This window comes from Penaeus vannamei, chromosome 29 (genome assembly GCF_042767895.1).
Source record: "Penaeus vannamei isolate JL-2024 chromosome 29, ASM4276789v1, whole genome shotgun sequence".
NCBI lineage: Eukaryota > Metazoa > Arthropoda > Malacostraca > Decapoda > Penaeidae > Penaeus > Penaeus vannamei.
In genome coordinates, this window is record NC_091577.1 from 1,639,150 (window position 1) to 1,654,149 (window position 15,000).

General features: G+C 45.2%; 1 protein-coding gene across 1 annotated transcript in view; it reads left to right on the top strand.

Moving 5' to 3' along the window:
- LOC113799957 (mucin-6) overlaps positions 1-15,000 on the top strand; it is a 21,024-nt gene that overhangs the window by 4,952 nt on the left and 1,072 nt on the right. Inside the window, exons 5-15 of the mRNA XM_027350665.2 lie at positions 1,786-1,908; positions 3,449-3,571; positions 3,663-3,818; positions 5,291-5,410; positions 5,911-5,995; positions 8,966-9,047; positions 10,179-10,256; positions 10,986-11,108; positions 13,248-13,409; positions 14,032-14,082; positions 14,820-14,922. Of these exons, the coding sequence (XP_027206466.2) occupies positions 1,786-1,908; positions 3,449-3,571; positions 3,663-3,818; positions 5,291-5,410; positions 5,911-5,995; positions 8,966-9,047; positions 10,179-10,256; positions 10,986-11,108; positions 13,248-13,409; positions 14,032-14,082; positions 14,820-14,922 (1,206 nt within the window). The remainder of the gene's footprint in view (positions 1-1,785; positions 1,909-3,448; positions 3,572-3,662; positions 3,819-5,290; positions 5,411-5,910; positions 5,996-8,965; positions 9,048-10,178; positions 10,257-10,985; positions 11,109-13,247; positions 13,410-14,031; positions 14,083-14,819; positions 14,923-15,000) is intronic.

Here is a 15,000-nt window from a genome sequence, read left to right on the forward strand (position 1 = left end):
TTCTTGGTTCTTATATTCTTTCTTCCTTTTGCTGATTCTTCCTCTATTTTATTCTCAATTTTCTTGATTCTTCGGTTCTTTCTTCCCTTTACTGATTCTTCCTCGATCTTCTTTTTCCTTTTCTTAGTTCTTCCTCGATTCTTTCTTCCTTTTTTAATTTTTCAATTCTTTCGTCATTTTACTGATTCTCCTCTGATTCTAGTCCTCCTTTTATTAGTTTTTCACCGATTCTATTCTCCCTTTTCTTGGTTCTTCTATTCCTTCTCCCTTTTCTTGGTTCTCCTTCTATTCCTTCTCCCTTTTCTTGGTTCTTCTATTCCTTCTCCCTTTTCTTGGTTCTTCTATTTTCTCTCCCTTTTCTTGGGTCTTCTTCTATTCCATCTCCCTTTTCTTGGTTCTTCTTCTATTCTTTCTCCCTTTTCTTGGTTCTTCTTCTATTCCTTCTCCCTTTTCTTGGTTCTTTTTCTTTTCCTTCTCCCTTTACTTGGTTCTTCTTCTATTCCTTCTCCCTTTTCTTGGTTCTTCTATTCTCTCTCCTTTTTCTTGGTTCTTCTTCTATTCTCTCTCCCTTTCCTTGGTTCTTCTTCTATTCCTTCTCCCTTTCCTTGGTTCTTCTTCTATTCTTTCTCCTTTTTCTTGGTTCTTCTTCTATTCCTTCTCCCTTTTCTTGGTTCTTCTTCTATTCCTTCTCCCTTTACTTGGTTCTTCTTCTATTCCTTCTCCCTTTTCTTGGTTCTTCTTCTATTCTTTCTCCCTTTTCTTGGTTCTTCTATTCTCTCTCCTTTTTCTTGGTTCTTCTTCTATTCTCTCTCCCTTTCCTTGGTTCTTCTTCTATTCCTTCTCCCTCTCCTTGGTTCTTCTTCTATTCTTTCTCCTTTTTCTTGGTTCTCCTTCTATTCATTCTCCTTTTTCTTGGTTCTTCTTCTATTCCTCCTCCTTTTTCTTGGTTCTTCTATTCCTTCTCCCTTTTCTTGGTTCTCCTTCTATTCTTTCTCTCTTTTCTTGGTTCTTCTTCTATTCCTTCTCCCTTTTCTTGGTTCTTCTTCTATTCCTTCTCCCTTTCCTTGGTTCTTCTTCTATTCTTTCTCCTTTTTCTTGGTTCTCCTTCTATTCCTTATCCTATTTCTTGGTTCTTCTTCTATTCCTCCTCCTTTTTCTTGGTTCTTCTATTCCTTCATTCTTTTCTTGGTTCTCCTTCTATTCTTTCTCTCTTTTCTTGGTTCTTCTTCTATTCCTTCTCCCTTTGCTTGGTTCTCCTTTCTCTTCTTTCTCCCTTTTCTTGGTTCTTCTTCTGTTCTCTCTCCCTTTCCTTGGTTCTTCTTCAACTCTTTCTCCCTTTTCTTGGTTCTCCTTCTATTCTTTCTCCCTTTTCTTGGTTCTCCTTCTATTCTTTCTCCCTTTCCTTGGTTCTTCTATTCTCTCTCCCTTTCCTTGGTTCTTCTTCTCCCTTTTCTTGGTTGTCCTTTCTCTTCTTTCTCCCTTTCCTTGGTTCTTCTTCTGTTCTTTCTCCCTTTTCTTGGTTCTTCTTCTGTTCTCTCTCCCTTTCCTTGGTGCTTCTTCAACTCTTTCTCTTCACTACCTGATTCTTTTTCGATATGAACATAGCGATCTATTTACACCAAATGCTTCATACGTCTTTATCCATCTTTAACATGAATATTTGTAATCATTTTTTCCAACACATTACCGTAACCAATCAGTCACTGATGCGCACAATCATCACTAATCCTAATCACATCCGATCCTAAGACCTTTTTCTCCCCCCTGATACTCTGGAAAAAAAAGGCTGCTCCTGTGGATATTTCTGCAAGATGAGGGGCGGCCTCTGCAGGAAGTACCGATGCGAGGAGGGAGAGACCATGTCCTGGTGGGGATGCAGAGGATACAGGTGCAGGTGCTGCATCAGGAGTAAGTAGCGGCCGTTTGTATGTGTGGATGTGTGGATGTATGTATGTATGTATGTATATATATATATATATATATATATATATATATATATATATATATATATATATATATATATATATATATATGCATCTCCCTCTCTATCACTCTCTCTCTTTATATGTATATATGTATATATATATATATATATATATATATATATATATATATATATATATATATATATATATATATATATACATATATATATATATATATAAATACATATATATATATATATATACACATACATATATATATATAAATACATATATATATATATATATATATATATATATATATATATATATATATATATATATATATATATATATATATAGAAAGAGAGAGAGAGAGAGAGAGAGAGTTATATGTGTGTGTGTGTGTGTGTGTGTGTGTTTGTACACACACACACACACACACATATATATATATACCTGCATTTCATAATCTTTATTTCATCTTTACGCTTTGTGAATATTAGGTCAAGCGTAGACGGTCTCCCTGACCCTCTTGCCCTGGTATGACCCGGCACAATGTTAAAGAAGCAGAACATGCATGATTTCTGGTGATTTCGCATTCCACAAATCTGGCTGTTGCAAGAATTTCTCTTATCTTTCCCCCTCTTTTTTCCTCCTTCCCTTCTCGCTTTCTACTTACTTCCTTTCTCCATTCATTCTTTTCTCCATTGATTCTTCTTCTAGGCTCTTTAATAGGGTTCATGTTTTTGGTATTTTTTGTGGCCACTGGTGTATGAGGTGGCCTGTACATTATGGGTTAATCTCTCAATTATTCCTTTCTTTATTAATGGTCTTCTCTCCCTCCTTCTTTCCTCCACTTCCCCCTCTTTTTATCTTTTTTTCACTTCTCCTTTATCCTTCTTATCTTTCTCCCTCTTTTTCCCTCCTTCCCTTCTCACTTTTTTCTTACTTCCTGTCTCCCTCTCTCCCTCCTTCTTCTCTCTATTCTTTCTTTTCTCAACCCTTTTGTCCCTCTCCCTCCCTCTCTGTTCTCCCTATTTCCCTTCTCCCTTTTTCTTATCACTCTTCCTCCATTTTCCCTTATCTTCCTCCTTCCTCTCTCCCTTTCTTCCTCTCTCTTCTCCCTCCTGCCTTTCTCCAAATCCCCATCCATCTCTCTCCCTTCCCCCCTCTCATTTCCCTCTTCCTTTCTCCCTCCTCCCCTCTCATTTCACTCTTCCTTTCTCCCTCCCCCCCTCTCATTTCACTCTTCCTTTCTCCCTCCCCCCTCTCATTTCACTCTTCCTTTCTCCCTCCCCCCCCTCTCATTTCACTCTTCCTTTCTCCCTCCCCCCTTCTCATTTCACTCTTCCTTTCTCCCTCCCCCCCCCTCTCATTTCCCTCTTCCTTTCTCCCTCCTCCCCTCTCATTTCCCTCTTCCTTTCTCCCTCCTCCCCTCTCATTTCCCTCTTCCTTTCTCCCTCCTCCCCTCTCATTTCACCCTTCCCTCCTCCCCCTCCCCTCCCTCTTCCCTCCTTCTGCAGACGAGATCCCGGTCACCGAGGACTGCGAGGGGGCGGGCGAGTGCTGCCAGGAGGAGGCAGGCTCAGGAGCCTTCTTCAAGTGCTGCCAGAAGTACAACTGCTGCCCCGTGTGCTCAAAGCCCAGTGAGTGACGCTGATCGTATGTTCGTGTGTGTTTATATAACATGTTTTATATACACATGTTTACATATACACGTATATGCGTCTCCTCCAGAGTGCACCTTCGGCAACGAGACCTTCGATGACGGGGAGATCATGAGGTCGTACCCCGAGCGGTGCCTCCAGCTGCGGTGTGACGTCCAGACCCTGGACGAGCAGCCGTTCTACCAGCAGCAGATCACCGAGATATCGCCCAACTCCTCGTGCGGTTGTGAGTTGTGGCGGGGAGGGTTATGAGGAGGGTTTTGGAGACGGTGGGGAGGGGAGGGAGGGTTGTGGGGAGGGTGGGGATGGTACGGAGGGTTGTGGGGAGGGTTTTGGGGACGGTGGGGAGGGTAGGGAGGGTTTTGGGGAGGGTGGGGATGGTAGGGAGGGTTGTGGGGAGGGTGGGGATGGTAGGGAGGGCTGTGGGGAGGGTTTTGGGGACGGTGGGGAGGGTAGGGAGGGTTGTGGGGATGGTGGGGAGGGTTGTGGGGACGGTGGATAGGATTGAGGTGAAGGTGGTGAGGATGTTCAGGATTGTGGTGGTTAGGTGTGATGAGGATAGTTGTGAAGGTGGTGAGAATAGTGGTGGTGGATGAGGATGGGTATGGTGAGGGTAATGGGGATGATGGTGACTATGAGGATAGTGGATGGTGAGGGTGGTGAAGATGAGGATGATGGTGAGAGTGATGAGGGTGTTTGTGGTGATGAGAATAGCTATTATTATGGTGATGGTGATCATACTTTGATGGTGATGATAGTGATGAGAATACTTGTGAGGATAGTGATGGTGATGAGGGTAGTCGCGACGAGAATGATGATAGCCGTGGTGGTGATGGGATTAATATGGTGGTGATAGTGATAAGGCCGGTGAAGGTGTTGTGCTGATGTTAATAGTGATGAGAATAATTGTGGTGATGGTGATGAGATGTTGGTGATGGTGGTGGTGATAGAGACAATATGGTGGTGATGGTGATGATTATGACGTAGTGAGTATGGTTGTGAGGGTGATCTTGCTGAATGTGATGAGGATAGTTGTGAGTATAGTGAAACTGATGAGGACAGATGTGATGAGAGTGATGAGGATGGTGTTGGTGTTTATGGTAACAATAATAAGGACAAGATTATGGTGATGGTGGTGATGGCGATTATGGTAATTGTGATAGTTGTGAAGATGGTGATGTTAATTGTGGTGAAAATGATCACAACAACAACAAAATATACATAAAATGATAAAGTTATGATTAAAAATCACTCCAAACCTAATCTAACTGATTTTCCCCTCTCTCTCCTCCTCCTACTCCCCCTCCTCCTCGTCCTCCTTCCTCTTCCCCCTCCTTCAACTTTCCCCTCCTCCTCCCTCTCTCCCCTTCCTCCTCCCACTCCCATTCCCTCTACTCCTTGCCCTCCCCCTACCCCTTTCCGTTCCCACTCCCCCTCCCCTCCCACTCCCCTTATCCTCTCCTCCCCCCTCCTTCTCTCCCTCCCACTTCCCTCTCCCCTTCTCTTCTCCCTCCCTCTTTCCTCCCCCCTTCCCTCTCCCACCTCTCCCCTCCTCCTCTCCCTCTCCCTCTCCCTCCCCCTCCCTTCCCCTCTTCCCTCTCCCTCCCCCTCTCCCTCCCCCTCCCATCCCCTTTCCTCCCCTTCCCATTCCTCTCCTCCTCCTTCATCCCCTCTCCCCTCCTCTCTCTCCCCCCCAAGGCTGTGAACTGGGAGGGAAGATGTACGCCGACGGCTACCTGCTGACCCAAGACGACTACTGTTTGGCCATCCAGTGCGTGGAGGGAGAATGGGTCAACCAGGGCTATATCAACAGTGATTGTAAGTGTTTGTGGGTGTGGGTTGTGGGTGGGGGTTGTGGGGGTTGGGGGTGGGTGGGGGTTGTGGGGAGGGATGGGTGGGGGTTGTGGGTGGGGGTGGTGGGGGTTGGGGTGGGGATGGGTGGGGGTTGTGGGTGGGGGTGGTGGGGGTTGGGGTGGGGATGGGTGTGGGTTGTGGGGAGGGATGGGTGTGGGTTGTGGGTAGGGATGAATGTGGGTTGTGGCGAGGGATGGGTGTGGGTTGTGGATGGGGGTGATGGGTAGGGATGGGCGTGGGTGGGAAGGGATGGGCGTGGGTGGGGTGTGAGGGTGATGAGTAGGGCTGGGTGTGAGTGTGGGGAAGGGTGTGGGTGTGGATGTGGGACACTAGCCAGCATCCATCATCGTCTCCCATATATTCACATACACACACACACACATTGGCATAAAATGTGTGTGTGTGTGTGTGTGTGTGTAGTCTTTCTCCGCACATAGGAATAACCTTCCGTTTCCGATTTCCAGGCAGAGTTTGCACAATCCAAGACCCTCTGGCTGCTGCAGTGACCTTCGATGGCAGTGTCAACAGTGTCTCCGATACCAGCTGCAGGTTGGTATCAAGAAGAGAAAAAAGTCAATATACTTAAGAACAAAGGAAAAGCGTCACATATTTAATACGACATGCAGTCATGCATACATACTTACATATACACTTACACCAGTACGCCATACATACATACTTACATATACACTTACACCAGTACGCCATACATACATACATACTTACTTACTTACATATACACATACACAAATACGCCATACATACATACATACATACTTACATATACACATACACCAGTACGCTATACATACATACATACCTAAATACATGTATGTATATATACATACATGCATACATATATACATATTTATATATAAATGCATACATACATACACAAGCAAATATACATATTGCGCAAGCAAATAAACACGCACTCTTACAAACACACGCACACGCTTAAATATTTGCAAACTTGTACAGATAACTATTGTTTTGTCACTGCCATTGGAGGCACTGACCCACTTCCCTTAGACGTCCAGGAATTAGTAAAGTATAGTTATTAGTCTTCTGTGGAAAGGTATGAATGAGAACGAATATCTTCACAATACAAGAGATGTATTTAACCGGTTTCGATTATATCTTCGTCAGAAATACATGGGTCCCCATCATATATTTCTGACGAAAGATATAATCGAAACCGGTTAAATACATCTCTTGTATTGTGAAGATATTCGTTCTCATTCATACCTTTCCACATTTGTCAACTCGAATACGGTTCCTTTTTATTAGTCTTTCTCTACACACGTCCCACCAAGAGCGACATACTTCTGCCATCTTTCCTTGCAGCTGTTGAAGTCTGCAGGTTGCCTATGAAGCCATAAAGTGACTTCAAAAATCAGCGTTTCAGTAAAGAAACGTTTGCACTTCAAAGATTATTTCATGGCGAGAAAGAGGTGAAAGCTAAATGGTGAAAGGTCAAGAGCAGAAGGAGGATGAGGATGTTGCAGGCACAGGGTAGCACTTCCATCTGGGCAATGTCAGAGTTGCGAACAGGGGTGTTGTCCTGTAGGAGGCGGACACCTTTGGTCAACATTCCACGCCTCTTGATGTTGATAGCCTCCCATATTTTTTTTTTTTTTTTTTTTGGAAGTGAAGCATAGTAAGCCCCTGTAAATGTAAAACTTTTAGCTAGGAAATTCATTGTCACTACTTTTTTTTTTTTATCTTACTTTATTTTTCTATTCATTTATCTTTTTATTTTCACATTATTATTATGTTTTTTTTTTTGTGGGGGTGGGTCAAAGTGCTTCTCCTGTGGACAGGGTGATGTGAAAAGAATGCTTCCAATGTATGTCACTTCATGAAGTAAAAGGTGACTATAAGGACCCCTACCAACCCCCACTTGACCAGCGTGGTATGCTTGGCCCACCCTCTCCCCATCATGATACATGTCTCAAGCAATATGAAGCCCGTTCTAGTTAAGTTTGTGAGTTTCAAAGCACTTGAAATGAAAGCTGGAGACAGAACAACGTGGAAAAAGTCTAGGAAGGTATATGTCCAACAACGGAAGCTGAAAAAAAAATAGAAAGAGTCCAAGTTCTACTGTTTTAACTGGGCCTTAGTTTTCAGATCATAGTGACAAACCCAAGTTTCACCCTGTGCAATTAGTCAGACAGAGAGTCCTGGCTTTCTTGGCACATAAGCTAAAAGGAACAAGGGACTCTTTCCTGCTTCTGGAAAGGTATGAGTAGCCGGGGAACCTATCAAGTAGACAACCTTTGCCTTTTGTCCACAGACTCAGCACTAATCTCGATATTTTGGGCTATTTGATGAGTCGTAATACGCTGATCTTTCAAAATGGCAATCTCCACTTGATAAATCGCGTCTTCATCAATGGCAGATTAGGGTCGCCGTTTCCACAGATCTCCGACCACACCTGAACTGATGATGTCAATGTTTAACAATGCCATATGATGAGGCCTCCTCCCCCATAAGTTGTAATCAAGTATAAAAACCTGATCACTGTCCGGTAATCTACTGGTTCCATTCCTAAACCTTCCTGCATCTTCGCCGCCGTAACAGAAAATATGGTAAATTAACACATGACCTACAGAGGTGTGTCTTTATGCATATAAATTTCAACCTCACAGAATAAGTGGAAGTGGGTTAGGGAAAGCCTTTTAATGGGCACCCCTCGCATTTCGCACTGTTGTGTACTTCCTCTGGACATCGGCCTTCCCTAATCTGTACCACCTCTGCCGGTCTTGTGCCATTCGTGGCCAAAAAAAATCGCATTTGTCGAGATCACCACGCCACTTGGTCTTCTGACTGCTTCCATGGCTTGCATCAAGGCGAGAAAAAGGGGCCGTACCATACCACGCTGGCCCAGTGTTGACAGAAGTGGACGCGGTCTTCGTCTGGAGTCTCAGACCCACCCTTTCCAACATCGCTGGACGTCGCTGGCATCTCCTCCCTTCCCCCTCCCCTCCCCTCGCCCATCTCCCTCCCCTCCCCTCGCCCATCTCCCTCCTCCCTATCCCCCTCCCCTCCCCTCGCCCATCTCCCTCCTCCGTATCCCCCTCCCCTGGCCCATCTCCCTCCTCCCTATCCCCCTCCCCTCCCCTCGCCCATCTCCCTCCTCCCTTCCCCCTCCCCTCCCCTCGCCCATCTCCTCCTCCCTATCCCCTTCCCCTCGCCCATCTCCCTCCTCCCTATCCCCCTCCCCTCCCCTGGCCCATCTCCCTCCTCCCTATCCCCCTCCCCTCCCCTCGCCCATCTCCCTCCTCCCTTCCCCCTCCCCTCCCCTCGCCCATCTCCCTCCTCCCTATCCCCCTCCCCTCGCGCCCTCTCCCGCCTCCCTCGATCCTCGCAGCCAGCGTGGGAGTATGCGGCGCTCGCCTCCCTGTGACGCGAACCACAGAGGCCGTCGTTGTGTACAGTGCGCCCATTTTTCCATTTAGTAATTGTTGCTTTTCCTTTGAAATCTCATTCGTTTTTTTTTCTCTCTCTCTTCCCCAGCTACTCTGCGGTCCAAGAAGGTACAGGTTACAATCCGGATTCGTTTGTGTCCGTTGAATTCGACCCCCATGCAACTGTGGCCGTGAGTAGCTTGGAGCTGAGTGTGTTTGTGCGTGTGTGTATGTGTGTGTGTGTGTGTGTGTGAGAGAGAGAGAGAGAGAGAGAGAGAGAGAGAGAGAGAGAGAGAGAGAGAGAGAGAGAGAGAGAGAGAGAGAGAGAGAGAGAGAGAGAGAGAGAGAGTAATTACCAGACTATATAGATACGAGAGAGAGAGAGAGAGAGTAATTACTAGACTATATAGATACGAGAGAGAGAGAGAGAGAGAGAGAGAGAGAGAAAGAGGTGTTCAGAGGGACCCAGCCGATGGACGTTTTCTGAAGAAGAGAAAGAATCAACTCTTTCGTACTTCAATCTGGAACATTTTTCTCTCATCTTACTCTCAACTTCAATTTTCCTGAGACACAATTATAGAGCACAATCATGTCCTTCCTCTTACCATGTAATTTTTCATTTATTCATTTATTTATTCGCTATTTATTCATTTATTTATTCGTTATTTATTCATTTATTTATTCGTTATTTATTTATTTATTTATTTTATCAACACTGGTGTCCATTTAGTGGCTTGGGTTTGTTATATATGTTTTGTTTTTTTACCATAGGCCTACCTCCGTTTACATGTATGAATGCTTTCTTCGTGTGCAAAGATTATTCCAAGACATAAACGAGTTATTTTTGGAATTTTGCTGTAAGTGTACCCCATTGTGTGTGTGTGTGTGTGTGTGTGTGTGTGTGTGTGTGTGTGTGTGTGTGTGCGTGCGTGCGTGTGTGTGTGGGTGCGTGCGTGCGTGCGTGCGTGCGTGCGTGTGTGTGTGTGTGTGTGTAAGCGTGAATTTGCCTTTGCACATGCTTTGGTGCTTGTGCATCATACTACCAAAGTATCCCTTGAACTATACCAGACTAGACCTATTCAAATAATCCTAAAAGCAGATCAGTAAAATACAATTCATCCATACAGCATATTACAGCACAATACATCAGCCCATACAATACTCACCCAAGCAATACAGCACACCAATACAACAAATCCACGCATACAATACAACAGCCCCCATCCCTCCCCCACAATACAATAGACCAATTCAATACAATACCCGTTAATACAGTGCAATACATCAGTCCAAGTCTTTCAAAATCCTATCTTCTATCCCAGGGTTTTGTGGACAGAACGGACCTTGTATTCAAGGACACGGGCGCGGATCCTGTTACCTGTCCAGCGAGCGACATACAGGTAAAAAAAATGGGCGTGAATGGGCGGAGGTATTTCTCTTCACGTATTAGTCTGTTTTACGTGGTTCCCTGTGAAGTGATTTGTGTGTTCTTGGTGTTGTGCTGTTTCTATCGTTATTGGGATTATCCCTATGGTTAGAATCACTACGATTATCATGTATCGGTGTTTTCATTAACGATTATGTTTTGTCTTCAAATTCATTTTTTTTCTCTTCTTTCTGTTTTTTTTCATGTTCAGATTTCTTGTCTTTTACTCTTCTTTCCTTTTTTCAGCCTCACGCTTTTGTTATCTCTTTGTCTTTCCCACATTTTCCATCATTAACATCATTACCATTGTTAGCACTCTCACCTTTATCATTATCATCCTCATCATCATTATCATCATCATCATTATCATTATCCTTGATCCGATCATTATCATCCTCATCCTCATCCTCATCATCATTATCCTTGATCCCATCCTTATCATCCTCACCATCATCATTATCCTCATCATTATCATTATCCTTGATCCCATCGTTATCATCCTCCTCATCATCATCATCATTACCATTATCCTTGATCCCATCGTTATCATCACTCTCATCATCATTACCATTATCCTTGATCCCATCGTTATCATCACTCTCATCATCATTTTCCTTTATCGTCGTCCTGGTCCATACCATGACCTCCACCCTCACGTGTCACCTTCATCAAATGAGTGAACTTCCTCCTTCGTCGCCTCCAGGGTTGCTCCTTCGGTCCCGTCACGGAGACGCCCAAGGAAATCAATGATGTCGGCACCCTCGCCCTCACCACGCAGCTGGGCTCCCTCACCTTCAACGCCATCGTGGGCGTTAATAAGATCACGGTAAGGAGTGGGCGCGTGAGGAGACCCGTGGGCGCTGGGAGAGGGAATGGGGTGGAGTGAATGAGTGTGCGGGGGAGGAGGGAGGGGAGGGAGGGGAGGGAGAGGGGGAGAGATTCTATTTCATCAGGTAAGGGTTGTTTATGGAACTGTGATTATTTTCCCTGTAAGAGGCCCAAGCATCTATCCAAACTGCCTGTGCTTCTGATTACGTAAAAGGTTGTCGGTCAAATGTTAATTTTATAAGCTTGAAGAGTTGTAACATGATGTTTGCTTCTAATGACATGCCTTATTTCCAAAATGCCAATCAAATTAAAGAACGGACAAGTGGCCACATTAGAATGGGCATAACCAGCAAGGGATATTACCTGGCCAGTGCTATTTGAAACAACAGGATGGATCTTTCGTGCTTCAGAGTTGGTGTGAAATTGTTGGGGGCGTGTGGGTGGCGGAGAATGAAAGGGGTCTTGTCTTGCTGGTTCATTCGGGAGGTGAAGGTGTTGCCCCCGAGAGTGACCCCGTGGCTCAAGTGCCGAGGGCGGAGGCGTCCTGGGACTCCTGCTAGGTCTTGGTCTGCTCCTGGTGCTCTCTCCCTCTGCCTGACGAGACGTCCTTATATCCAGCGACTCCTTGTCCTGCTGGCGGAGGTGCCTCGTACCCTATTCTTTGGGTGTCCATTCTTCCGGGCGTGACGAAGGGCTGGTCGCCGGAAGGGAAAGTCTTGGGCTGGCAAGGAAGGTGCGAAGCCAGGAAGTAAGGCAACTGTAATGCCTAGGTGTGAAGCCCAACCCATCCAGTTCTACATAGCGCTGACAGTTGGTAATGAGTAAGGCTGTGAGACTCGGGCTTCTCGCACCTTTTGTAGTGGCGGCAGGAAACTGGCTTTACCTCTAAAAGCAATTTCTGAACATATTGCAGTATAAGTTGATATCCTATGCGCAGTCTGGTCTGTGTATTTTGCTGCTCCTGTGACAGTCGACTGGGTACTATATAGGGTTTCAGCCTTTTGTGAACTAGACCTGACCCTCCGAATCTTCTGAAATACGTCTTAGTATGAGATAATGGCATTGGTTCTTTATGAGGAGGAGAGAGAGAGAGAGAGAGAGATAGTGCTAGATAGTGAGAACAAAGTCAAACAGAATTTAAGCAGCTCTAAAGAAGCCAACCCCTTTCTTTAGAGCTGTATAAATTCTGTTTGACTTTATTCTCATATTCAGTTCTCTCCTTCCTTCTCTCCCTCACTCTCTGCTTCTCTTTCTCTCCGTCTCCCTTTCTTCCCCCCTCTCTCTCTCTTTCTCTCCGTCTCCCTTTCTTCCCCCCTCTCTCTCTCTTTCTCTCCGTCTCCCTTTCTTCCCCCCTCTCTCTCTCTTTCTCTCCGTCTCCCTTTCTTCCCCCCTCTCTCTCTCTTTCTCTCCGTCTCCCTTTCTTCCCCCCTCTCTCTCTCTCTTCTTCTCTCCGTCTCCCTTTCCGCTCGCCCCCCCTCTCTCTCTTTCTCTCCCGTCTCCCTTTCCGCCCTTCCCCTCTCTCTTCTCTTTCTCCTCCGTCTCCCCTTTCTTTCCCCCCCTCTCTCTCTCTTTCTCTCCGTCTCCCTTTCTTCCCCCCTCTCTCTCTCTCTTCTCTCCCGTCTCCCTTTCTTCCCACCCCCTCTCTCTCTCTACTTTCTCTCCGTCTCCCTTTCTTCCCCCCTCTCTCTCTCTTTCTCTCTCCGTCTCCCTTTCTTCCCCCCTCTCTCTCTCTTTCTCTCCGTCTCCCTTTCTTCCCCCTCTCTCTCTCTCTTTCTCTCCGTCTCCCTCTTTCCCCCTCTCTCTCTCTCTCTTTCTCTCCGTCTCCCTTTCTTCTTCCCCCTCTCTCTCTCTTTCTCTCCGTCTCCCTTTCTTCCCCCCTCTCTCTCTCTTTCTCTCCGTCTCCCTTTCTTCCCCCTCTCTCTCTCTTTCTCTCCGTCTCCCTTTCTTCCCCCCTCTCTCTGTCTTTCTCTCCGTCTCCCTTTCTTCCCCCCTCTCTCTCTCTTTCTCTCCTCTCTCTCTCTATCCCGCACTCCGTACCTAACCAATCTCTTCTTCTTCTTTCTTTCTTCTTTTATAGGGTTTTAGACCATTTTTTAGTCTATATTCCCTTAACCAATCTCCTTCCCACGCCTCCCAGACCCTGTACACCGACAACTCGCTCCTGATCCTCGCCCCGACCTCGAAGTACGAAGAACTAGGGGGGCTTTGCGGCGAATACAACGGCGACCCCTCCGACGACCTGACCATACGCGACGGGACGGTCACCACGGATTCGGCGGCGTTCGTTACGGATTGGAAGGTAAGGGGGGGAGGGGGAGGGGAGGGGGAGGGGATACGGTAATAGCGACTGTGATGCGTTGATTAGCCGAAATGGCACCCTTTCGATTCAGCATTTGTCTGAGGAGGAACTCGTGAAGGGATCGAAACGTAACGTTCTATTTTCATTTCTTGTGGTGAATGATTTCCTCTTCATATGGTACTGTGTATGGAAGAGGGGGAAGTAATGGCAATTATAATGCATATAATACAGGTGGCAGTAATAGCTGTAATAATGATAAAGATATGATAATATATGGAATCGTGATAATAATGATGACAGTATTCATGATAACAATAAAGCTATCATGTTTTGTCAATACTGTTATCATCCTTATCGTCATTAGCATTATCCTTACTATTATTATTGTCATCATCATTATTCTTATTACTATTGTTGTTATCATCATAATCATCCTAATTATCATAATCATGGTCACTGCTTGCTTTGTTTTTATATATTTGTTATTGCCATTCCACAGCATTGTTATTCCTACTTTAACTACTACCTCTCTCCATTGTTAATGTTGCTGTTATTGTTTACTTTATTGCATTTCTTTATCTACAAAGCTTTATCTCATAGTTTTATTGCATCGTCTCTTCAGATGGATCCTACGTGTGTTAGCACTCCAGCGGCAAGAGAGCTGAAGAGCATGGTAAGCCTCTCTTTCCATCTGTCTATCTGCCTGTCTGTCTGTCTGTCTATCTGTTTATTCACCTATCCGTCTCTCTCTCTGTCTGTCTGTCTGTCTGCCTCTCTCTCTCTCTCTCTCTCTCTCTCTCTCTCTCTCTCTCTCTCTCTCTCTTTCTCTATATATATATATATATATATATATATATATATATATATATATATATATATATATATATCTCACTCTCACTCTCACTCTCTCTCTCTCTCTCTCTCTCTCTTTCTCTCTATCTCTTTCTCTCTCTCTCTCTCTCTCTCTCTCTCTCTCTCTCTCTCTCTCTCTCTCTCTCTCTCTCTCTCTCTCTCTCTCTCTCTCTCCCTCTCTCTCTCTCCTTCTCATAGTTTATATGTTTGTTAATCAATGTATTTGATTTTAAAAGTATCCACATTCGCAACAGAACCGCAGACATTATTTCTTTTTAATCAAGAGTAGATCCTTACATCATGTCACCGAAAGTGGATCCCACTTATGTACAGACATATACAAGAGGCGCTCATTAAAGATTTCCCGTGACTCACCTCCGCTTGTCTTAAGAGGCTGCATTTTCTCGCCCGTAAAGATACACATCTCTATAGGTCATGTGTGCGTGTGTGTGTGTGTGCGTGTAGGCGTGTGTGTGTGCGTGTAGGCGTGTGTGTGTGCGTGTAGGCGTGTGTGTGTGGTTTACATGGAATAATAATTAGCATCTTCCCTTCTCCCAGACGGACTCCTGTGCCTCCCTTACGCCGCAGACTCTTTCCGAGCTAACTCTGGAATGCGAGAACATCATCTCGACCTACATGAACGTCACTGAACCGATGATGAGTTTGTGTTCACCGATGTTTTCTTTTTATTGCATTCGGTTTTTGGATCATATTCGCACAGTTTTTTTTTCTAATGATA